The sequence below is a fragment of the Equus asinus genome, chromosome 25, assembly GCF_041296235.1.
Source record: "Equus asinus isolate D_3611 breed Donkey chromosome 25, EquAss-T2T_v2, whole genome shotgun sequence".
In the NCBI taxonomy this organism is placed as follows: Eukaryota; Metazoa; Chordata; class Mammalia; order Perissodactyla; family Equidae; genus Equus; species Equus asinus.
In genome coordinates, this window is record NC_091814.1 from 19,728,684 (window position 1) to 19,752,575 (window position 23,892).

Below are 23,892 nucleotides of genomic sequence, written 5' to 3' on the forward strand. Positions count from 1 at the left end.
AATAGTTCCCGAACTCCATCATAATCAGGGAGCCTATTTCAGAAACAATGACTTCACCTTTCTCTCTTGCCTGTTTATATTATGCTTTTCAAAGATACTTGGACTTTTATTGCTAATGCACAATGACCCCAATGCTGAGAACAGGCTGTAGGGAGGCAAGAGACAAAGAAGGGAGACATGAATCCACTGCTGTAATAAAAGCAAGAGGTGCCTCGGACAAGGATGGAAGCACTGGAAGCGATGAAATGAGGTGGTATTCTAGATATAGATATTTTAACTTTTTATTGTGAAAAATTAAAAACATACAAAAGCAGAAACTAGCATAAGTTCCCCTTCTTCCAGCAACGTATCCATCACTCAGCTTCAGAAATGTGCACACAGGACCAACCCTGGTTTCATCTTACCCCCATCCACTTCCCACCCAGCCTACCCTTATCAGATTATTTCAAACAAAATCATATCATTTAATCTACAAATCCTTCAGTATGAGTTTAAAAGATAAAAATTCCTTTTTTTTAATAGAAACCACAATACTATCATTTATATCCCAAACATACAATCATTTCTTAATATTAGTGTACAATTTTCCCTTCATATTTCGAAAGTGATGTATTTCTTAACTTGATTTGTTTGAGTCAGGATTCAAACAAGGCCCACTCATTCCTTTTGGCTGATATGTCTCAAGTCTCATTTAATATATAGGTCTTCTCTCCTTCTTTGATTTTTTTAATTTCCTTCCTTCCTTCCTATCTTTTGTCATTTATTTGCTGAAGAAAGCAGGTCATTTGTCCTACAGAATTTTCCCCCAGTTTGGATGTTGCTGATTGCAGTGCCATGTGTATTTAACATATTCCTTTGTCCCAAGGATTTCCTGTAGTTAGATCTAGAGAATCTATCTGATTCAGTTTTGATATTTGCGCATGAATACTTTGTAGGTGGTATTGAATACCACCTTCAAGAGGCACATCAAGTGAGGGTCTGTCTTTTAATGTTAACCAGTAGGTGTAGCATGAAACATCCACACAAAACAGTGGTTTTCTATTTATTTCATTCCTTCTTCATTTATTGGAAGAATTATTCTCACATCAACTATTTGGCAACTCAAAGATACAGTTCCTACAAGAAAGGTGGCTCCAGATCCTTTGAGTAGGAAGTAGTATTTAGAGACTACAACCTGTGCAAGGAGTGCTCACTGTTATTGGATTGGTAGTTATTTCTGGGTCTTTTCAGCAGACAGACCTAGGAAATAACTATCTTTTTTAGAAAGGCAGAGTTTGTCATCAGTTTAAACTATTTCCAATTCAAATTTGGGTTTGCAGGGTTGTTACTTAACTTTTTAATTTTATATTTGTATTTCTCTTCTCTAATGTTAAAAATCTTTGGGGGCCGGTCCCAGTGGTAAAGCAGTTAAGTTTGCACATTCCACTTGGGCGGCCCAGGATTTGTGAGTTCGGATCCCAGGTGCGGACCTGCGCACCGCTTGTTAAGCCAAGCTGTGGCAGGCATGCCACATACAAAGTAGAGGAAGATGGGCACGGATGTTAGCACAGGGCCAGTCTTCTTCAGCAAAAAAGAAGATTGGTGGCAGATGTTAGATTAGGGTAATCTTCCTCAAAAAAACTTTAAAAAAAGAAGAAAGAGAAAAAAATGTCCCTAATAATGTTAACATAATTAGTTTTTGCTTTTGGAAACTCAGCCGACAGCCTGCTTCTCCAGCTCTTCTGATGATTTTACAAAGTATTTAATATCGTGTTTTAAATATCTTTCTCTGTAAATCATTTGGAATGGATTCTTTTGTTTGAACTGAACCCCGACAGTGTGAACAGTGTAAGCAGGAGGGGAGGAGATATCCATGGTCTATGAAGTACCTGTGCAGCTACTCACAGTGAAACCAATGAGTGCAGATGATTCCCCAGTGGGAGAATTGTTGTGACCATGTTAAACAGAGACCTGAGTCACTCACTCTCTTCTGTCTATGTATAAATCCGAATTCACCAAAATTTGTACTTCTGTTTTTCAACATTAATCCTTCTCCCTCCTTATTCTTTTCCCCTAAATCAGACCCTGGGGAACATGTCAGTTTGCCTCAGAGCAGGTACACAGGGTCTTCCCTTAACTATGGATCCTGGTTATTTAGTGAAGTCTTTCAGGAGCCATCCCATCACCACTTCAGAGGAGATGAATCAGGAGTCCTGGGAGTGAGTGCACATGGGCAAGAAGAACTGGAAAGCTGGAACTTGTTGTCCACTCCAGAGACCTTGAGGGCTGCACTCAGCTGGGGGCTTTGGATCAGGGACAAGTCTTATGAGGGACATTCTCGTAACTTTCCATGGCTTCTTCATCCTTACAGTGGACCATTCCAGCTGAATCCCCTGAAAGTTGTCTCTTCACCTCAGAGTAGATAACGGAGGCACACTGGAGTGGAAAGAAGATAGAAGAAGAAATGGAAAGCGAGAGGGAGTATGGGGCTATAGGTAGTAGCAGAAGAGAAAATAGTCAGGAAATAAAACTCACCTTGTCCTCTAGAGATGTTCTGGAGGTATTGGCTGTGGAGGGAAAGGGAACCACTGAACTGTGGGCATCTGGATCCACCAAGAACTCAGTCTTTTAGCTTATTTCCCAGAGGCTGGGAGCCACTGGGCCCTTTCATTGACTGTCATGTTTTTCTAACCCTAAACCCCAACATGCCCTGTAGCACATGTGATTTTCTGTTTCATCATTTCTCAACCCAGCCTTCTGCAAATTCGTTTCAAGCTCCACTGATCTGTAAAGTCTTCCCTCAATACCATGCCAAGAAACCTTGCTCCCTTCCTTCACCAGATGTTGAGAAAGGATTTGTCTCTTAGTTTTAATTCTTTCCTCTCTTAGTGTATAGCACTTCCATCTCACCCCAACCTCAAAGTTCACCCCTGATTGCCCACCAAGTTCCAATTACAGCTCTTCATATGTATGCCCTCTTACATTAGCATATTCTAGTTCTTGATTTTATTGCCACAATTTCTTAGAGATGGAACCACAGTGAGAAAAAAGTTTAGAAGGTATGATTTGTCAGATCCCACATGGGAAATCAAGAGTTTCAGAGAAGAAGATAGAATCATCAAAAACACATAGTAATTTTATGGAGAGATAGAGCCTGAAAAAAAGATACATCCTGGGACACTTGAGGTTTCTCTTTTTCACCATATTCTTACTATAGACCTTTTGGGGTTATAGATCTTTTTAATGATATGATAGAAGCTATGTATTCTCTTCTCAGAACAATAGTCATATGCACGGAACTTTGCATACAATTTCAGGGGCTTCAGGCAAACTTTGAGGCACTGATGAAGAAATCTTGCTACAGATCATTAATACATAACGTGTCTAAAATATAACTAGTCCGCCAACAGAGTGCTCAGCTATAACAGTATTTTGACAAATGCGTCAAGGACAGAGTGTGAAGAACAGGAAATGATCAGGGTAACTTTATAAGATGGACCCAATTAACCCAAGCAAATTGGTGGAAGTTCTAATACCACCATGCAAAAGGCCCTGATTGGTGGAAACGGCTGAGAAATCAAAGTGAGAACAAACTAGGTGATCAGATGATATGTGTTGGTCAAATATAGTAATAGGTTCTAGAAACAGCAAATATAACAGCAAAACTGAAGACTTGATCTTTTACTGGTTGTGTGACCTTGAAAATTCCTTAGCCTCATTTGTAAAACAAGTTTAGGTAAGATTACAATTGAAATTTCTAGTAGGTACAAAGATACTGGAGATTTTAAACTCCCAAGTGAGGTGCCATATGTAGAGAAGGCAACCTATGAAATGGGAGAAAATATTTACAAACCATATTTCAAATAAGGGATTTATATCCAAAATATATAAGGAACTCATACAACTCAATAGTCAAAATAATAATAATAATGACCTAATTAAAAAATGGGCAAGGGAAGTAAAGAGACATTTCTCCAAAGGAGACATACAAATGGGCAACAGGTATTAAAAAGGTACTCCACGTCACTAACCATCAGGGAAATGCAAATCAAAACCACAATGAGTTATCACCTCACATCTGTTAGGATAACTATTATCAAAAAGACAAAAGAGAAGTCTTGGCAAGGATGCAGAGAAAAAGGAACACTTGTACACTCTTGATGAGAGTGTAAATTGGTATAGTCATTATGAACAACTGTATGGAGGTTCCTTTAAAAATAAAAAATAAAACGATCATATAATCCAGCAATGCCACTTCTGAGTATTTATCCAAAGGAATTAAAATCAGGATCTTGAAGAGATACCTGCACTCCCTTATTCATCATAGCATTATTCACAATAACCAAGATATGGAAACAACTTAAATGTCCATTAATGGATGAATGGATAAAGAAAACGTAGTATACATACATAATGAAATATTATTCAGCCTTTAAAAAGAGGAGAATCCTACCACTTGTGACAAGCTGGATGGACCTAGAGGACTTCATGCTAAGTAGAATAAGTCAGACACAGAAGATAAATACTGTATGTTCTCACTCATATGTGGAATCTAAATATTCAAACACATAGAAGTGGAGAGTAGAATGGTGGTTACAAGGGTCTCGGAGGAGGGGAGAGTGGAGGTAATTGTCAAAGGGTACAAAGCTCGAGTTATGCAGAATGAATAATTCTGGAGATCTATTATACAGCATAGTGCCTGTAGCTGACAACATTCTATTCTATAGTTAAAACTTACTAAGAAGGTAGATCTTATGTTAAGTGTTCTTACCGCACATAATAATAATAATAATAATAATAATAATAAAGGGAGTGGGAAGAAATTTTGGGAGATGATGCATATATCTATGAACTTGATGGTGGTTATGGTTTCAACGGTATATACTTATCAATGGTATATATTTATCCCCAAACTTGTGAGTTGTATACATTAAACATGTACAACTTTTTACATGTCAAAGAAAAAAGTGGTGAACTCCTTATAACATGTTAGAATATGGATGAATTGCAAAACATTATGTTAAGTGAAACAAGCCAGATAAAAAGACTACATTATATATGATTCCATTTATATGAAATTATAGAAAAGCAAAACTATAGGGACAAAAAGCAGATGAGTGGTTGCCAGGAGTGGGGCTGGGGGAGATTAACTGCAAAGGGACACGGAGGGATTTTCTGGGGTGTTGGAAGTGTTCTACATCATGATGGTGGTGGTGGTTCTCTGACTGTATACATTTGTTAAAATTAATTGAATTAAAATTACTGAATTATATTGTATATAGGTTATACCTCAAAAAGCTGATTAAAACAATAAATTTGAGCAGAATAGAAAATAGAGTGTATCCCACTAAGTATTGTCTCATATAGCTTTTGTTTCAGTTATGTGTCAGTGATTGTGTGTGTGTGTGTACATGTTCGCCCTGGCTGACAATACAATTTGTATTTCTTATGGTGGATTATAATAAAAAATATTTGAAAGCCACCAATCTAGAGAGTTGAGAATTCTGACTCACAACTGGTGATCGGATCAGAATAGTGTTGCTGGGTTAGCACGGACCTGAAATGCCCAAGTGTTCCCAAGGACAGATGTGGTCCACGTGGGAGAGAGAACAAGCAGAAGTGTGGCCATCTTGGGTCCTGTCCAATAGCATTTACAGGTACCAACAGACTCCAGCAGCATAAAGCTGGATGTGATCAACTGGAAGTGAGGCCAGTGAAGGAGTCGCAAACAACTCTGGAATTAGAAATGTACCAGGTGTGCCAAAGGAACTTCAGGAAGGAGAGACTCAGCAGGAAACCTCAGAAGAGACTACACATGCACCTCATAGGGGAGAGTGCCTGCTTAAGCATCTGGCAGGCCAAAGAGGCGGAAACCTGCTTCTAAAACACCAACTGGAGTAAGTCCTTTCCCCAGCAACCTCCAGACTAGTCAGGGGAGGCCAACCAAAGAAACAGAGAAGAAGCCAACTCTACCCTGTCTTCCCTCTCAGCCCTACCATTGCCAGCTTCCACTCTGAAATGTGTCTGAACTAGAGATGGGAAAGTTTTGATTAATATTTTGAACTCGATATTCTAGTTACTAACTTGAGACTGTGACATAGTGTCCACTTACTGTCTATTACCTAAGAGAATAGAGAATTTGTCAAAAAGCCTTTGGCTGCCAGAATTTTCATCCTGAGTGCCTGAGAAGATCTCCCACAAAATACAGTATAAAGAGACTGTGGAAGACAGAAAATTTTTATAATTAAACCATAAATCTTGCTTGTTCAGTGTATTGGTTGCATGGACGCATTATACGGATTAATTAAACGTATATATGTAAACATATATATACACACATATATGGATGTATATATACGTATACATTATACATGTATATAAATGTTCTCAGTACACAGTAGGTGCTTTGTTATCATTCATTAATTACTTAAGGACAACCTTCATATATACACCTTCATGATCACAGTATCTATCAGAAAGATGTTTAATTTTGTTCTGACCTTCAGCAAAGATATATTATGCATTTTTTAGTGTCTACCCTCTCTCTTCAGAGTCTAAGCACCACACTGTAGGGATTTTTATCTGCTTTGTTCACTGATTGACTTCCTATGCTTACAACAGTACCTGGCACATAGGACGTGCTCAATAAATATGTATTGAATGAACGAGTATAGTTTGCAGCCAGAATCTATCCCCAGTGACTTACTTTCCTTTTCTTCTCCCTGCTGAATAATCTGGATCTCAGAATATACCAAGTCTCCTTCTTTGCGGTGCACTGGAAAGAAAAAACAACACTTTCTAGACTGTCCCAGTCAGTGGTATGTGCTGCAGATGCTCCTTCCTAAGCATCCTCTCCACTCTTCTGGGACAGACTGTGAAGCAAGTATTTATTGGGAATGTCTAGGTGTGGGATACCTTAGGGAGACCAGGGACCTTTTCCAGACCTCAAAGCACATTATCTTTCCCTGGCTCAGGCTGCGAGCAGCTTCCTACTGGGGAATCCTCACCATTGCTGTACAATTGCTGCAGCTCCACTGCGGCAGGGCACGTGGGATGGGCAGACTCTCTTAAGCCTGGGGTGGGAGGACTCCTGTGAGACATAGAAACACACGATCATCCCTGGAACATTATAATATGCAGGAGACTGGAATAACCAGAGAGAAAGGGGACTTCAGCAGACACCAGAGGACTGGGGACCCTGAATGGTTTAACTGGAGCATCAATATGTCTATATAGAGTCATATTGTCTTTTTAAAAGAAATCCCGGGGCTGTGGTATGGGCAGGTTCCCTGGGAACAAGGCCAGAGAGTCTCTGACATCACAGCAGCAATCATCTCACAGGTAGAATGATCACTTTCAATTGGTTAAAAAACCTGACATCATCAGGAGGTATTGTCTTCACCTCATCCTGTCAGGACAATTCAAGAAGCAATTAGACATAATCCATGCCCCAAGTCCCTGGCCGTAACCTAAGATGGAGATACTGACATAGACAGAAGAAGAAGACCATATTTTCCAAACCAAAGTTAAAGGCACAAAATCTGATGAAAATATGTGCACATGTGGAGCAAAAAGAAGATTATTGGAAAATGCGACTTTCCTGGTAAATCTGGAACAGATAGTCATTTTACACATAGTTATAGTAATATATTGTTTAACTATAGCACTATTTGCACCAGAAATACACTGCGTCAACCTAGAAAATCTGTAACCTTTGGTATCATCCTTTTAGATGAGTGGATGAATTTCAAATAAGAAGCTTATCTAAATACATGCAATCTCTATAACACAGACTATTAGAAGCTTTCTTGGAAGCTGTGATTTTGGCTGTTTCAAGGAACGTGAAAATGGGAGCATCTAACCATAGGGACATAGAGAAATCACTTGACCTAATTTTGCAGCCCCGTAGTTCTGCATATTTTATTCTTGGAAAACCGCAAGGCTGAGGCCTCACCTGATTCTGTTTTTCAGAAAACCGTCTCCTGCAAAATAAAGCAAAGGCACGTTTATGTCAGCAGAGGGAGCTCTTTCTCAAATACTACTTCACGCACATAAGCTGCCTAAGAGAGGTCACGGGAAAATTCAAACACGGACCCTGTCCCGAATTCTCATGAAACTTGATGTGAAAAAAAAAATTGAACAAAGCATATAACTTACTGTGGACAGGGCCACATATTCCTGGGTTAAATATGCAATTATTTGAGACTTGATTAAGATTCAAGGCTGTGTCCATGTACCTCAGGAAGTATTAAAAATAACTGACTTCTGTCTTGTAGAGTAGTGAGGGGCTGCAGGTGGACAGCAAGGAGCATCTGTGGTCATGCCCACAGGAACCTGGGGCTCCAACTCAGGCTTGCTAAGGAGACTTGTGGTCAGAGGTCCAAAGCTCCCTATACCTAGCCCAGAGCAGGGCCCACAGAAGGCGCTCAGAAGGACCTGGTGAGTTGAACTGAATTACATCAAGAGACAGAGTTGAAGGATGTGGGTGATTGTTCTAGAACTGAAAGAGGTCCTGTGCCTGTCTTCCACACCAGGTTTTCTGGCATCTGAAACCAGCTTGACCTGGGCTAAGGCAAGAAGCATTTGGAAGCACATGGTAGATGGTGCCTGGCAGACGGAGAAACTCTCCCTCAGGTAGGGGAGGAGCTGGAGGGCTGACCTGTGGAGAGCAGGGCCTCTGAAGCATGAGATGGTAGGTTCAGGCTTTGACTCAGGGGAGTCTCTGAGGAAAAAGAATAGAGATTAGCCAGATCCTATTCCTAGTCACTTCTTTACAGAGCCTGTCGGTTTATTTTGATTGTCCATTTAAGGGCGATTTAGGACAGGCTGACGTATCTAGTTGACCAGTCTGTATGAACCAAAGAAACCGCCCAAGTAAACTGTTTAGATAAAATTTTTGAAACTTACATTTAAAATCTTACTTCCTCCCCACCTTTCACTTGAGGCTTAGTAAACCAAACTAGATATAAGCAGCCCTCAACCACAGCATCTATTAAGAAAACTGCCCTTTAAAGGGTTTGAGTGTGCCTGTGAGTGTTGGGGTGCTGAGGTAGAGAACGGTGATGTGGTGGTTACCGAGGCTGCAACAAGCTGAGGTGTCCAAAGCAAGGGCTCTTGCAAGTGGTAGGAGAGAACACAAACCTGATTTCCTCTGGTGCCAGCAGCAAAACAGCAGGGCAGCAGCCAGAAGAATGCTGAGTGACACTCCAGTGGCTCCCCCGGCAATAAGGCCACTTCTATTCCCTGGAGGGCCTGAGGGAGAAGAGTCTGTATGAGCCCCAGGGGAAGAGATCTAGGGCCTAGAATTGCCACGATGCCCTGAAACCTTCCCTTGGCTTGACTGGAGTCTGAGCCCTGGGAGAGGGAGGAATCTCAAGGGGCTAGGACTCACGAGGGCTAGATCGGGGATGATGTGGCACAGGAAGTAGCCTTCTACTTGTGGGAGGCTCAGACCTGAGCCTGTACAGGACAGGAAGTAACTCATTGTGAAGTGGTAGAAGGCAAGAGGTTAAGAGTCCTGGTGGATTGTGGCAAAGGGGAAAAAGGTAGCCAGCTCCTTCCACTGATGAGTACTACAAAGCTAGAGTAATCAAAACGAATTGGTACTGGCATAAAAACAGATACAGAGACCAATTGGACAGAATCTAGAGTCTAGAAATAAACCCATGCATATATGATCAACTAATACTTGACAAGGGAGCCAAGAATGCTCAACAGAGAAAAGATAGTCTCTTAACAAATGGCACTGAGAAACCTAGATATTCAAAACTAGATACGCAGAAGAATAAAACTGGACTTCTGTCTACACCACTCACAAAAATTAACTCAAAATGTATTAAAGACTTATATGTAAGACCTGAAACCATAAAATTCCTAGAAGAAAACAGGGGCAAATCTCTTTGGCATTGGTCTCAATAATGACTTTTTGGATATGACACCATAAGCACAAGCAACAAAAGTGAAAATCAAGAAGTGAGACTGCATCAAATTAAAAAGCTTCTGCACAGCAAAGGAAACCATCATCGAAATGAAAAGATAATCTACAGAATGGGGGAAAAGACTTGCAAATCATATATCTGATAAGGGGTTAATATCTAATAATATAAGGAACGCATACAACTCAATGGCAAAAAAACAAAAAAATCCCCAAATAATCCAATTTAAAAATGGGCAAAGGACATGAAGAGACTTTTTTTCCAAAGAAGATATATGAATGGACAACAGGTACATGAAAAGGTGCTCAATATCACTAATCATTAGGGAAATGCAAATCAAAACCACAGTGAGATATTACCTCAGTCCTGTCCCAATGGCTATTAGTAAACAAACAAGAGATAACAAGTGTTGGTGAGGATGTGGAGAAAAAGAAACCCTTGTACCCTGGTGGTTAAAATGAAAATTGGTGCAGCCACTATTGAAAACAGTATAGAGGTTGCTTAAAAAATTAAAAATAGAACTGCTATGTTCTATTTTTATCCAACAATCTGGGTAAATATCCTAAGGAAATTAAATTACTACATCAAAGAGATATCTGCATCCTCAAGTTCTTTGCAGCATTATTTACAATAGCCAAGACATGGGCAACCTAAGGGTCCATCAATGGATGAATGGATAAAGAATGTATACATATATATAATGTATACATATATATATATATGTAGGATGAATATTATTCAGCCATAAAAAGGAAGGAAATCCTACCTTTTGCAACAACATGGATGAATCTTGAGGGCATTATGCTAAGGGAGATAACTCAGACAGAGAATGACAAATACTGTATGATCTCACTTATATGTGGAATCTAAAAAAAACAAACTCACAGAAACAGAGAACAAATCTGTGGTTACTAGGCACAAGAGATGGAGGATGGGGGAAATAAATAAAGGTGGTCGAAGGATACAAACTTCCAGTTACACGATGAATAAATTCTAAGGATAGTAATGTACGGCACACTGACTAAAGTTAAGAATACTGTATCATATATTTGAAAGCTGCTAATACAGAATTTAAAAGTTCTTACCACACACAAACAGACACAAAAAAAATTGTAACCAGGTGAGGTGATGGATGTGTTAACTAACTTTACTGTGGTAAACATTTCACAATACATCCATATAGCAAATCATCACACTGTACCACTTAAATTTACACAATGTTATATGCCAATAATATCTTGACAAATGTGGGGGAAAAAAGAAAGGCACAGACTCTAGAATTATATTATTGGGTTAGAATCCTGACTCTTCCACTTACTAGCTGTGTGGCCAGGGAAAATTATTTCATCTCCCTGTGCCTCAGCTTTCTTATCTGTAAAATGGGGATGATGGTAACTATATTAGTACTATTGGAGGTAGACTAATATGTGTTAATATATATAAAGTACTTTGAGCAGCTCCTGACACATGACAAGTGCTATGTCTATGTTAGTATTAGCTCTTATTTGTTGCCCTCATACTATGCCCTAGGCCCTCAAGAACTTCATGCTGCCCTCTGATCAGCTTAGGGGACACGCCCACAAATTAGGTCTGCTCCTACTCGGCATACTCCAGTCAACTTCAGCCTATTCTGTAGACTGAAGTGTTTCCCCCTGAAATTCATACATTGAAGCAGCCCTAACTTTTGGAGATGGGGGTCTTTGGGAGGTAATCAGGTTTAGAAGAGGTCCCTCATGATGGAATTAGTTTTCTTAGAAGAGACACCAGAGATCTCTTTCTCTCTTCCCCCTCTCTACCATGTGAGGACACAGCAAGAATGCAGCTGTCTGCAAGCCAGGAAGAGAGCTCTCATGCCAACCTGACCATTCCAGCACCCTGATCTCAGACACAATCTCATACTTGCAGCCTCTAGAATTGTGAGAAATAAATGCCACTCTGTCTATGGTATTTTGTTATAGCAACATGAGCTTCGGCAGCCCACCTTAGCCTAGTACTGCAGGCTAATTCAGAGTTTCTCTCTTGCTAGAAATTCTCCCACTTCTAAAGTACAGAGATTTTGCATAAGGTCCATGAACAAAAGAGATTTAGGAAGAAATTTCTGCTCTATCATACATCAACTCAATCCTTGACATTTGCTTAATCCCTGAGATCATCTGTTTCCTTAACAGACAATGACATCTACCTTGCAGGGTAGTTGTGAGTGTAAAATGAAATTACATGTGTGAAGTAACCAGTTCACTGTCTGGATCAGAGGAGGCTAATTCATTTTTATCCCCTTAACCTCCAAAAGGAAGATAAGTAATTTTACACTTGGGTGTGAATGACCCTCAGATTCACTATTACCCTATTCAGGGATTGCAAGCTTTGGGCTCTCCAAGGTAAGCTTCTCAGTATAAGAGCCTTCCTGGAGAAGCAGCACTCCTACCTCCAGTGTCACTCTGGATTTAAGGCACTCAAGAGCCTTCAGGGAGTGCCCTTTGGGAGCTTTCAGCTCTGCTATCTTCTCTTCCCCTCCCCAGCTGCTTCTTGAAATGACATTAAAATGACACCCAGCTTAGTCTCTGCCCTTCTCTGCTGGGAATTATGCTCAATGTTGCTGTTCGCTAAGAAATTTTGAGGGTGACAAGCAGACCCTTCTGTGGCACCCTTTTGCGGGAAAACATGTCAGTCCCCCCACCTACGAAGACCCCACTTGATCACAAGACTTGCCTCCAGGGAGTTGAAGGGAAAACTGCACAGCAGCTGGGCCATTAGCATAGCAAGCCCTTCCCAGAGCCACTAACCAAAACTGTTGAGGTTCACAGTTCTGTCAGGGCTGACTGCTGATATAAACAGCACAGTTCTATGCTTATTTAGCCTGGTTGACGCTAGGCACTTGACTATGGGGTACTCCCTAGGAGAACTTTGACAATTCTTTCTCTGAGCTAAATGATTGCATGGAGGATAAAATCTGGGCTGCCTGGTATAAGCTTTGTGAAGTTATGCAAATTACCAATCCTTTCTGAGCTTCACACTTCTTTTCTGCAGAATAGAGATAATAATATCTTTATCTTCTACGATTGTTACTATGATCAACAAAAATGATTTATGTAAAATTTATTCATTCAACAAATACTTATCAAATGCCTCATATGAGCTAAACACTAGTCCAGGCACTTGGGATACAACAGTGGTCAAAATAAAGACCTACCTTCATGACACTAATATGGGAGGAGTGAGAGGAGACAGCAAAAACTACATGGCATGGCAATTAGTGACATGTGTTGTGAAGAAGAATCCAGCAGGACCTGGAGAGGGAGCACCTTGGTGAAGAGCTGCTAGGGTGGTTGGGGAGGGTCTCATTGAAAAGGTGATTAGTGTTCTGGAGGAAGTGAGGGGGTGAGCATGAGGATATCAGAGAAGGGCAATGCAAAGGCCCTGAGGTGAAAGTGTGACCAAAACATTTGAGAAAGAGACAGAAGACCATGGTGACTAGAGTGGCAAAGGTGAGGGCAGAGTGGCAGGGGACAAGTCAGAGAAGTAGGAGGGCCAGATCATCAGACCGTTGAGAAGATGTTGGCTCTCACTCTCAAGGAGATGGGAAGCCAGGGGAAAATATTGAGCAGAGGAGTAATAAGAACTGACTTATGATTTAGAGAGGTCATAAGTGATCTTCACAAGAATAATTTCAGTGGAATGAGGCAAGCCTGATGGTGATGGACTTGAGAGAAAATAGGAGAAGTAAAAAGAGTGGGTAGAGAAAATTCTTTTGAGGAGTTTTATTGTTAAAAAAAAAAAAAGCAAGGAATTCTAGCTTTCCAGTAGCTCCTCAATAAAAGTTAGCTTTATTGGATATCAAAGGATGCAACTTAATCTGAGATAGAAGAGGAATTTCAATTAGTAGAAACCATTTCCTGAGTGCCAAGGGAGCTGAGTGGGAACTTGGCTTGGCCTGTGTGGCTTCTTGGGGAAAAAGGAAGAGAAAGAGAAAGACATAAGCTAGAACTGTGGGATCCCAAAGGAAGGCTTGTCTCCTCAGTGGACAGAACTAGGCTCTGTATCTGCTCTCTTGTAAGTTTCCTGACCTGCATACAGTTGGGCACTGAGACCCTCTCAGGCCTACAGTAATGGAGTGTAGGAATGTCTGTTACTTCAGTCCTTCAGACTTGAGGAGACTGGTTTGATGTGCCGTGGATGATTTACTGAAAGCAGAGTATAGGTGACACTTAGGATGATAGAGCTGTACCCTACCGTAAAACACTGTTAATGAGTTAAAGCTGTTCTTTGAGATCAACACACAATGGATCAGAGTACAGGCACACAAAATCATCTCCAACGTGTGAAATGGCTCCTGGCCAGCTTTGCCTCACTGTACGACTTCATCATAACCTGAATTATTAATATTTGAATGGAAGAAATTGTCTATCACCACGGAAAATGGCAAAATGGAAATAGAAAAAGGAGAGTCACAAAGATAGTGTTGGTTATGCCCACTCCTAATTTGAGAAAGCTGAGAATAAATAAGATCAATGGAAATTACAACTTACTTCTCACGGTGATGTTCACTACCTCACTCCGGATGTGGCCGTAGCCATTGTCAGCTGTACAATAGTATTCCCCAGCATGGCTCTCCCTGGTAACAGGTATCCTAAGCTCTGCCTTCTGAGAACGCTGACTTTTCCTCCCCAGACTCTCCTTTGTGTCCTCTCTGTGCCAGGAGAATGTGGTGTCCCCTGTGCCTTCAGCCACGGAGCAGACAAGGATCAGTGTCTCCCCTTCAACCACATGGCCCTCTTGGGGCTGGGTCTCCAAAAGCACTCCAGACACAGGGATTCCTGTGTGCACACAAGATGACAAGTGAGGGCCTGGTGTGGGAGGGCAGGGCTGGGATGTTGGACAGGGTCACCTTTTATGTCACTTTAAGATATATTCTTTAGCAGGTGCCAGCATTGTAGCTCACAGACTGTGGATTTTGGACCTAGAATATCACTAAATGTAGTAAGTTTTCCATCCTGATACACAAGGCTCCAGGAGAAAAAAGATGGGCTATCCCTGGAGAAGCATTTAAGTTTTGTCTGATGTCCTAGTTGGAGGTCTGGATTGTTTTGAGAGATAGGTAACAACAATAGTGGCCATAATGGCACTGGGCTGGATCACATCCATTTCCAGAAGTCCTGCTTTGGTACCTAAGACAAGCTGATATTTATTGTGTTTATCTTTGTATGTATGCATGTATGCACCTCCTTCTTTTCTGCTTTATACATCACAGGCACTCATATTACTATTTGTTGCTACTGATTAAGAAAACATGGAAGATTATCTTCTAAATAGTTTGCCCCAAGATCTGGCATTCTAGAATCTGCCAACTCAGTAGCAGGGCCCCTTGTTTTCTTGTTTTTGTTTTGTTTTCCCCAACTCCTGTATCTAACTCCATGAAGCACCTCTATCATTTTGAGGCTATAGAGTGTCAAAGGAAGACTGAGTTTTAAAGAAATGGAGTTGGAAATGAAATTCTGCATTTCTTTTGTTACAGTACTTCACTTCTCAGTCTAAGCCTGATGCTTCCACCAGGATGGCAAAATCCATGTGTACTGGGCAGTCCCTACCCACAAAGGGCCAAAGAGTAGTCAGGGAAAATACCACAGCCCCACCCAGCCCACCTGGCTCTCCAACACTCACTCTGCACCTGGATCTGCAGTGGGAGGCTTCGTTTGTGGACGCTGTGGGTCATTGTTTCAGCACCACACCAATAAGATCCTGAGTCTTCCCTCCAGATGGTTGTGATCTGGAATTCCGGGGACCTGCTCCAGTCTGAAAGGATCACCTCGTTGTCTCTGAAGAAGACGAAGTGAAGCTGAGTGTCTGACCGCTCTAGAGGGAGCTGTGTTTCACAGCTCAAGTTTACAGAATTCCCCTCTGTAGGCTGGGAGGCTGTGACTGTCAGCTTTGGACGTGGAAATAGTTCTAGAGAGAAGAGGAAAATCCAGTTCTCAGCATGAGGGTGTTTAGAGCCCCGGGAGAGGTAGGCTTGGATTCTCAGTCCTAGGAAACTTCAGACACACAGCAAGACAAACAAGCTTATCCAATCCTTTATCACATTTTATTTAAGTCTAATCACTCCACTTTCTCTGCCTCCTAGAGGACTTAGGCTTCTCATTTATTCAGAGTTTTGATATCAACCCATAGATCCCCTCCTGTCACACCCAGTTTCCCGACCCTGACATTACTAAGCAAATCTAAATGAAAGGAAGGGTTTACCTTGAATTTTAATAACTTTTGTACTTGATCTAAACATATAATTTCCTTCCACAGATCCAATGCACTGGTAATAGCCACCATTATTTGAACTTGCTTGTGGTATCAGAAGATCCAAGGTTTTATTAGAATTAGAAATAACTTTTCCATTGTAAGTGTACTTCACAGCAATCAGTTTCTCTTTCCCCCTTTTCTTGCATCTCAGAACAAACATATCACCTTCAAACACAGCATCCGGGGCTTGAAGGATGAGAGGGTCTGGAAACCACAGAGAAACAAGACATGTCATTCAGGCACTCCGTCCTCTGTGTATCTGGAATTACAAAGGTTTTGCTGTTTTCTTCTTTTCTCTTCCACAGGATTTAGTCTCCTGACCCAAGGGTGCTCATTTCCTTTCAAATCAGTGACACACTTCAGATACAATTCCTAAATAAATCCCAAGCGCATCTACTTAATCATTCAATGATAGATTAAAAATATAAGGATTCTCAAACAGAGAGGAAAAGCTGAGAGGAGGTGTGATCAAAATCCCTGATGTCATTGAATACGGCAAAGATCAACACCAGCTTGCTCATCAAACCTCAGAGCAGGAGTCATCCAAGTGGTAGCTTTTAGCGAAATAGCACGGGAAGTATTACAATGCATTGGAGTCTGCTATGTGGCAGGTTTATCATCACAGACACAAATCGAGGCTGGAGGGATAGTGAAAGTGGTCTGCTAAGGAAATTCTCTGCTCTTTGAGATTAGTTCTACCCTTTCTTTCTTAGATGACAGCAGTGAATGCCTGCTCCTACAGAGCGATGCCTGTGGAGTGATCCAAACCATTGTCCCTAAAGTAGGCAAAACAGGACAGGATGAGATAGGGTGTCAGAAAAGTAGGAGTAAAGAAGGAACTGATACTAGGACAGGTGGGGACACAAGGCCTGAGGTTGGAGATTTTCCCCTCTGAACTCTTGTTTTATGGCACTTTTCACTTTCTATTTTGTGCTCAGTACATTCATGTATGTATAACTTCTCCTGGAGGAAGTCTGAGAGCAGCATCTCAAACAGCTTCATTTTTGAATCCCCGAACACCAACTCCTTTCCTATGTAAGTGTGCAAGAATGTTTTCATATTAGACATTTGAACTCTAATATCAATAGCAGTTTGGAAAATACTTATAGACCAGGAAGGAGAAGGTGAAACTGAAAGTAAATGCGGTCAAGGGTTAGAGCGGAATGAAAGCCTCAGTTCTTGGAGACTCCAAGGAGCTAAGATGTACCAAAACCATTCCTAAAGTTTTAACTAATTCTCCTTCTTTCTCACCTGAAGAAAAATGCAAGCGCACAGGGTTACTTAGCTGTGAGCCCTCGGCCTGGCATCTGTAGTCTCCAGAAGAATGGACCTGAAAGGTGTTTCCTAGGGTTTCGATTTGTGTTTCTCTTCCAAGGAAGTGACGATACCATTTTATTTTCTCTGGTGCATAGAAGTGAAATCCATCGCAAGTCAGATTCACAGTCTCTCCTTTGAAGACGGTGGTCCATGGAGGATGGAGAGAAATCGTGGGTTTGGGTGCAGTTGCTGAGGAGGAGAGAAATGAGTCTGAGGTGGAGGTGCCTGCAGTCCCCACTACAGAGGTTTGTGTGGGACAGACTGGAGGACCTGGCTTTGGAGAATCCCTAAAAGGCCTTCTGGGAAGGGTGCTGTTTCCCCAGGTTGCAGGTTCTCCAGCTGTGCCTGCCTACCCAGAGGTATGGGGGCTGCTCCATGGTCCATAGAAGCATGTTGGCCTTTCAGAGCCAACCCCAGCAGCACCGACTGACCATGGAAGATCAGTGATGGGAGGCTCACAACCCCCTTACCTTTCCCAGTGGGCCATGTCCTCAAGTAGCTTCCTCCTGGATTCCCTCCTTTCCAGGCTCCTGATATTACAGACTCCTCTCTAAGATGAGCAGTTGTGTGCCATGGGCATGTGGTGGGCTGGCGGTTGTGATAGAGGGAGCGTAGGAATTTGGGGATTGATTATGCACTTATGGAAAAGGGTTTGAGCTGTATTTTTTTACCAAGAAGAAGTAGATAGAGGAGAAGGGAGCAGGCTGTTGTCCGAAGTGAGAATTATATTTGAATAGCGACAAAAAGTATGAGTGCTGGGGGGAGGGGGCTAGGTGCTCCTATCTCCCCAATCCTCAAAGATACTCTTTCATGACAATAAAATATGGACCTTGCGTTAAATCAGGCTTTAAGATCTTTGAAACACTGACGGATAGAAACTGGAGAATGTAAAGGTAAATATAAATTGAAAATAAGAAGTTTAACTCTCCCTGTTGAAAATAAGGGAAAACTCTTCTCCCTCTCTCCCTTTTCTTTCAGAATTCCTTACAAATGATGTAAATCTTTATAAAGGCTGAATAAGCCCCTTGCCAGTCTCACAACTCAGGAATGTCTTTCTCAAGAGGATCCATCTTTTCAAAATGCAGACATCTAGGGGGATAGCTCCCCTCTCTCCCACTTCCTGTGGGAGGATGACAGACTACATTTGGAGGGCACCTTGCTCCAGTATGCAAAACTACCTCCAGGCCTAAAGACCTGAGAAGTTTATTCCTCCTTTGTATGAAAGCCAAATAGCTCACACAGGGGTGGTCTCCCCGATTATCATGAGCTATGTGTGACAAAGGGTGCTGTCAAGACCTCTTAATTGAGAAATAGTTTAATCTTGAAAACATGTCTGTAATGGGGTCGTATCTGCCTGGCTGTACAGGAACGCCACATTCGTCTCTGTCTCCGCAGTCTCTTAGTGGATTGCGATGCACATCACATTCTGGTTTAATGCTTACTCAAGAAACAAGCATTTTTTCTTTAATCCTTTCTGAAGAGGATTTCTGGATTGGGATAAGATTTTGTTTATAATTATATTTCCCCGAAAGAAACTGTTACTGAGGCTCTTATCTAAGTGTTTATTTTCTGAGTTTTGTAGTTGTGAGGTTGTGAGGGCTAGTAACTGAAGGCATCCCGAATATACCGCTGTGGCATAAAAATTATTTTGAGCTGAAGGTATTTGAGAGTAGATTTTATGTATGTGTTTTTACTCTGAACACCCTTATCTATCTGAAAGCAGGGCCTCCCAAAAGAACTCAATTATCATAAATTGCCTCCCCAGGAGCAACCAGGAAGGATTAATTCTTATCACCAGAGACTGGAAGTGCATCACACCTAAATAAATATTGTGACAAAACTATCATAGCTCTCATCTGTTCTCTAACGGCCTATTTATCTTTCCTAAAAGCCATTTGTTTTCCCCTAAGCGCTCTTCTCCCTTTCCCCTTTCGCTATTCAGATGGTATATAAGCCCCAAATTCCACCTGCCTCCATGGCTCACATTTTTCTTTGTTCTCCTGTAAGTAGTGAATAAAAATCTCTCTTTTCTCTTGTTAATCTGTCTTTGTCCATTTAGTTTGCAGGCCCCTATTATAAAACCTAAGAAGATAGAGGAAAAATGTTTCTTCCCTGCCATAACAAAAATAATTACAACCCAAATTATACATGATTGGAAACATCTCCTCAAACATCCTTCCCCTTTATTGCTACTACCTAGCCTGCTGAAAGATCAGTGCCTTGATAGGCTAATCTTTCACAGGACATACAGCGAAAATTGATGGCAAAGTGATATTTAAGATTTTGTGAAGATGCAGTAACTCATGAAGTTGGTAGAAGTTATGTGGGACCACTGCTCTGATGGCTCCCAAAGTCACTGACAAGTGTAGTAACAAGGCTCTGTTAACAATTGAAGAGGAGAAACCAATGATAGGGAAAATACTTGTTTGGCTTCTGAAAGTCAGTCCCAATGCCCTCCTCTTAAGCCTGTTGCCACCGTTGGGTTTGAAAAAGTGAAGCACTGACCTTCCCAGCTGTGTGTTCTGGATAAAGAGATGTCAGAGGAATAAAACTAGGAGTGGACTAGGGGATGGAGATTCTGGGGAAAGTTTTTCCTTTATGGTGGAAAGAGAGAGCATACTGGGAAGCTCTTTTACAGTGTTAGTTCCCCTGCCCCCCTCCACCACTTCCTGCCTTGAACACGGTCAGGATGCCTGAAGCCGTGGTAGCAACCACATACCAAAAAAAAAATCAATATTAGATTCATGCTTTGCTCTAGAAATTGCCTATGATAAGCTAAAGTCTGTGAAGTAGAAAATAAAACAAATTATTTCCAATTGTATTGTTTTCTTTTTCAAAAATAAAATCTCAATTTTGGGTTATGTAATTTACTATAAAATTTTAAGTGGAATCACTTTGTGTGTTTTTTTCTTAGTACCTTTATACTCAGATCAATGTCTACATTTAAGAGCTTATAAGCGATGGCTTTTTTAAAGTTTGAGACATTGTATATTCATAATTTTCTGTGGAAAAACTAGCCAAAGTGGTGTTTTAGTTATACTCAAATGTGACGGAAATATTCTCCCTCTGTTTGGAGGCAAAAACTGCAGAGTAACCTGGATGCTTGTTTCAAATGAAGAAGCTAAATGTTCTGTTTGGTAATGTAAAACATTCACGTGTCTCTGCAGACTTTTTTCTGTCTCTCTTTAGAGGTTGGTACAGACTATCCTGTGTCTCCAGTGGGTATGGGGTTGTTTCTCCTGAAGGGAATAAAAATCCCCATTATCTCTATCCTAGGAAGCACCTGGGTTTAGGGACACAGGGACTTGGCAGTAGGTCCTATACTAGAAGAAAGAGACTTTCTTTGGTGTATGCAGCCAGATTCCTTGCTGGTCCAGATAAGCTGGCCCTGCCGCACACTGATGGCCCTATGGCCAGGAGGAAACATACCTTGTCAGGGCCCTCATGAGATTAGAACTGAGTTAATGGGTTCTGAGATTAACCACATCGAGTAGCTGATGTACAACACTCTCTGTACCTTATTTCTCCATCCTAGAACCATTAGTAAAGTCTTGCCAAGTTGCAATCTCTTCCCAGTTAGTCAGGGATTTGTGGGAAAGGGAGTGTATCCACAGCACTAAGGGGGAGAACTGTAGACCCAGGAACTGCAGGGGACAGTGTATATCAAGGGGCTGTGCAGCCCCCAGGATGGACTCCACGGGCTTGAAAGAATCCACAGGGATTGGCAAAACACTTGGAGACAGCTTCCAGTAGAAAGCTGGACTTTCTCCTGACAAGTAGGATGGGGGCTCAAAGTCATCATGATTTGAGTTATTAATAGGAAAATATCTACAAAAATGCTGAAGTTCAGGATAAATTGGTTGATATGGTTAGGGCAGTGCTTTGTCAAGCTGGAGCTAGGAAACGTGGAGAAGCAGGCAAGTTGTTTGTACCCCATCCTCCCCCACTGAGGCACTGGCTTATTTCTATGCTTCCCCTCTCAGGAGTTTATGCATTCTGTCAGGTTGGCTAGAGTCTCGTGTCAGGTGGAGGCACCCCCCTCTCTTTGATCTCCATGACATGTATCCTAGGCCCCCCAAGTTCATCGAATACAATAGCAGGTTTGGTCCAAGAGTGTAACTCCCAAACTCTTAAGGTCAGAATGATAAGACAGAGCGATGGTTTCATATGCTTGTAGTCCTCAGGAAAAGGATGCAGAGACAACAAGGCCTCTTCTTACAAGTGTTTGAGATAGAGGATGGTTATTAGGATATCTTGAAACATAAGAAAGAAAAGAGAAGGGGTACTTACCAAGTTGTCCACTGACTGGAGCTGCAAAAGTCAAGAGCCAGACATCAGCATAAGGCATGGAGCCCCAAACCACTCCATCCTGAGAGCTCACCTGCCCACATTCTTCTTCCAACTAAGAGGAGGAGAAACACGTCCAGTTCCACTCACTCAAGAGAAGCAAGGTAATGCCATGGCCAAAAGTTCAGGCTGTGAACTCAGGCAGAAACAGCTTTGAATTTTAGCTGTGTGATTCTGGGCAAACTATATAAAACCTCCGAGGCTCACTTTCCTCATCTGTAAAATGGGGACCATAAAAGTGACCTCATAGTCTTGTTTTAATGCGTTCAATTAGCAAGTCTTCAATTACTGGTTGCTGTCATTGCGTTTTGAACACTGACTGTGGCTGCTGCTGAGACTTGGCTTCACTATCTTCTTGCCTGGAACGCTGTTCTCCTCCTTCAGTACCAAAGTCAAGTCACACCCATGGCCCAGATGAAATCCCACCTCCCCCAAGAAGCCTTCTCAGATGCCCCTAGGCTGTAGCAGTCTCCCTCTTCTCTCGACTCAGAACACAACCATCGCAGCTCATTTGGAACTCGTAAATGGACATGCAGTGTGGGTTAGTGCTTAAAACCATGGTTCCAATGTTAGATTATGGATTTGAGTCCTGACCCGTAACTGTTCTACTGAAGGAAACTTAAGGCAAGAGACTACCTCTGTGCCTTAGTTTCCTTATCTGTAAAATAGAATTTATAGCAATTCTAACCTACAGATTGTTAGAGGATTAGATAAACTAATACATCAGATATTCTTAGAAGTATCTGACATAAGGCTCAGCAAGAATTAATTATTATCAGCAAGCATTAATTATTATCACCCACATTATCTTATGACACATTGTGTAATATTTTCTTCTACTGCCAAGTCAAATGCTCTTGCATTTGTACTTTTATTTCCTTATCAGAGTGTCAGCCTTGGTGGGCAAAGACTGTGTCCTCTATGTCACTGTGTTCTCCTCACTGCCCAGCATTGTGCCATGTTCATATACCCATTCATCTGCTACTTAGTGAGTTCCCATGATGCGCCAGCCACACTAACAACTCTTCGCTCAGTTAGGGTTTGGAGATACAACTGAGAACAAGACAAACATGCTTAATAAATATTTGGTGTATGACTGACTGACCGGTCTTTATTTCCCTAGCTTGAGCTACTAGGAAATCTGTGCCTCATTTATATAAATATTGATAAATAGTACAAAATTAAGGAAAAAAAAAAACAAAGGGAAACCTTCTTATTTCTTCTCTTCGCAGGCTCTTTGCAAACATCAGAGCAGGTTTGATCTTAGGTACAGAGAAGGCAATAACTATTCTCAGCAGATCATTCTACACCTGCTCACAATTAGGACATGGTCCTTTTAAAATGGTCTCAGTTCATCTTTCACTCTGGTCTTCATGACCTGTGATTACCAGGGTAACTGAATCTAACTGTAGCTTTATTTTTACATGGAAAAATAAGCCCACTTTTGGAATAGAAAAAAATTTCTGTAGGCAGTTAAAAGCAAATGATGAATACACTTTTGGAAATCAATTTTTTTCTTCTCATACCATTAAATCAACATCTTCCCCCTTTGTTCATTTTCCACTGTTCTTAAATAGGAGTAAAATCCCTTTTATCAGCAGCCCAGAGGAGAAGCCTTTGCTCGTGGAGAAGCTCAGATTTCTCAGCGAGCAGAGGCTTCCTCTCCATCACTTACCAAGGAACAGCAAGGATGCCCACAGTAGCATGGAAGCCTGCTCTGGGAGCCCGAGGAGGAGCAGTTCTTAGGAGACAGGCCGGTTCCCAGTGCTGGGTAGTGAGCTCAGCAAGATGCTTCTCTGAGTATAGCTGGTTGCGGTAATGAAGTGAAAAGAGGAAGTAGAGGAATCTTTCTTAAAATACCAAATAGCATGTTACCCAGTGTAAGAGAATCCCAATAATGAAAATCAATACTTAATAGAATTGCTTAAGTATTGCTTTGACCTCTTGGTGTGAATAGCTTCTCAAGGCTTTGGTCATCATGTTTTCAGAACCCTCCATTCTCTGTCTTCCAAGGAAACTGCAACTC

The 23,892-nt window shown here is 41.5% G+C and overlaps 1 protein-coding gene across 3 annotated transcripts; it reads right to left on the reverse strand.

Annotated features, from left to right (window-relative positions):
* Positions 1-728: 728 nt before the first annotated feature.
* Positions 729-23,692, reverse strand: FCRL4 (Fc receptor like 4). 3 transcript variants are annotated; one of them, XM_014836899.3, is made up of 13 exons: positions 23,542-23,692; positions 21,810-21,830; positions 17,454-17,708; positions 16,152-16,406; positions 15,573-15,857; positions 14,441-14,728; positions 9,121-9,231; positions 8,639-8,701; positions 7,934-7,961; positions 6,987-7,069; positions 6,686-6,754; positions 2,515-2,546; positions 729-2,415 (listed from the first exon to the last, which is right to left on the reverse strand). In XM_014836899.3, exons 1-13 carry the CDS (start codon positions 23,570-23,572, stop codon positions 2,290-2,292), a joined length of 1,647 nt encoding a protein of 548 aa, XP_014692385.1. In that variant the 5' UTR covers positions 23,573-23,692; the 3' UTR covers positions 729-2,289. The 3 variants fall into 3 exon arrangements, with proteins under 3 accessions (XP_014692385.1, XP_070353283.1, XP_070353282.1); XM_070497182.1 differs by having other exon boundaries at positions 16,368-16,406; positions 23,542-23,681; XM_070497181.1 differs by lacking the exon at positions 2,515-2,546 and having other exon boundaries at positions 2,259-2,415; positions 23,542-23,681.
* Between the last annotated feature and the right edge of the window lie 200 nt (positions 23,693-23,892).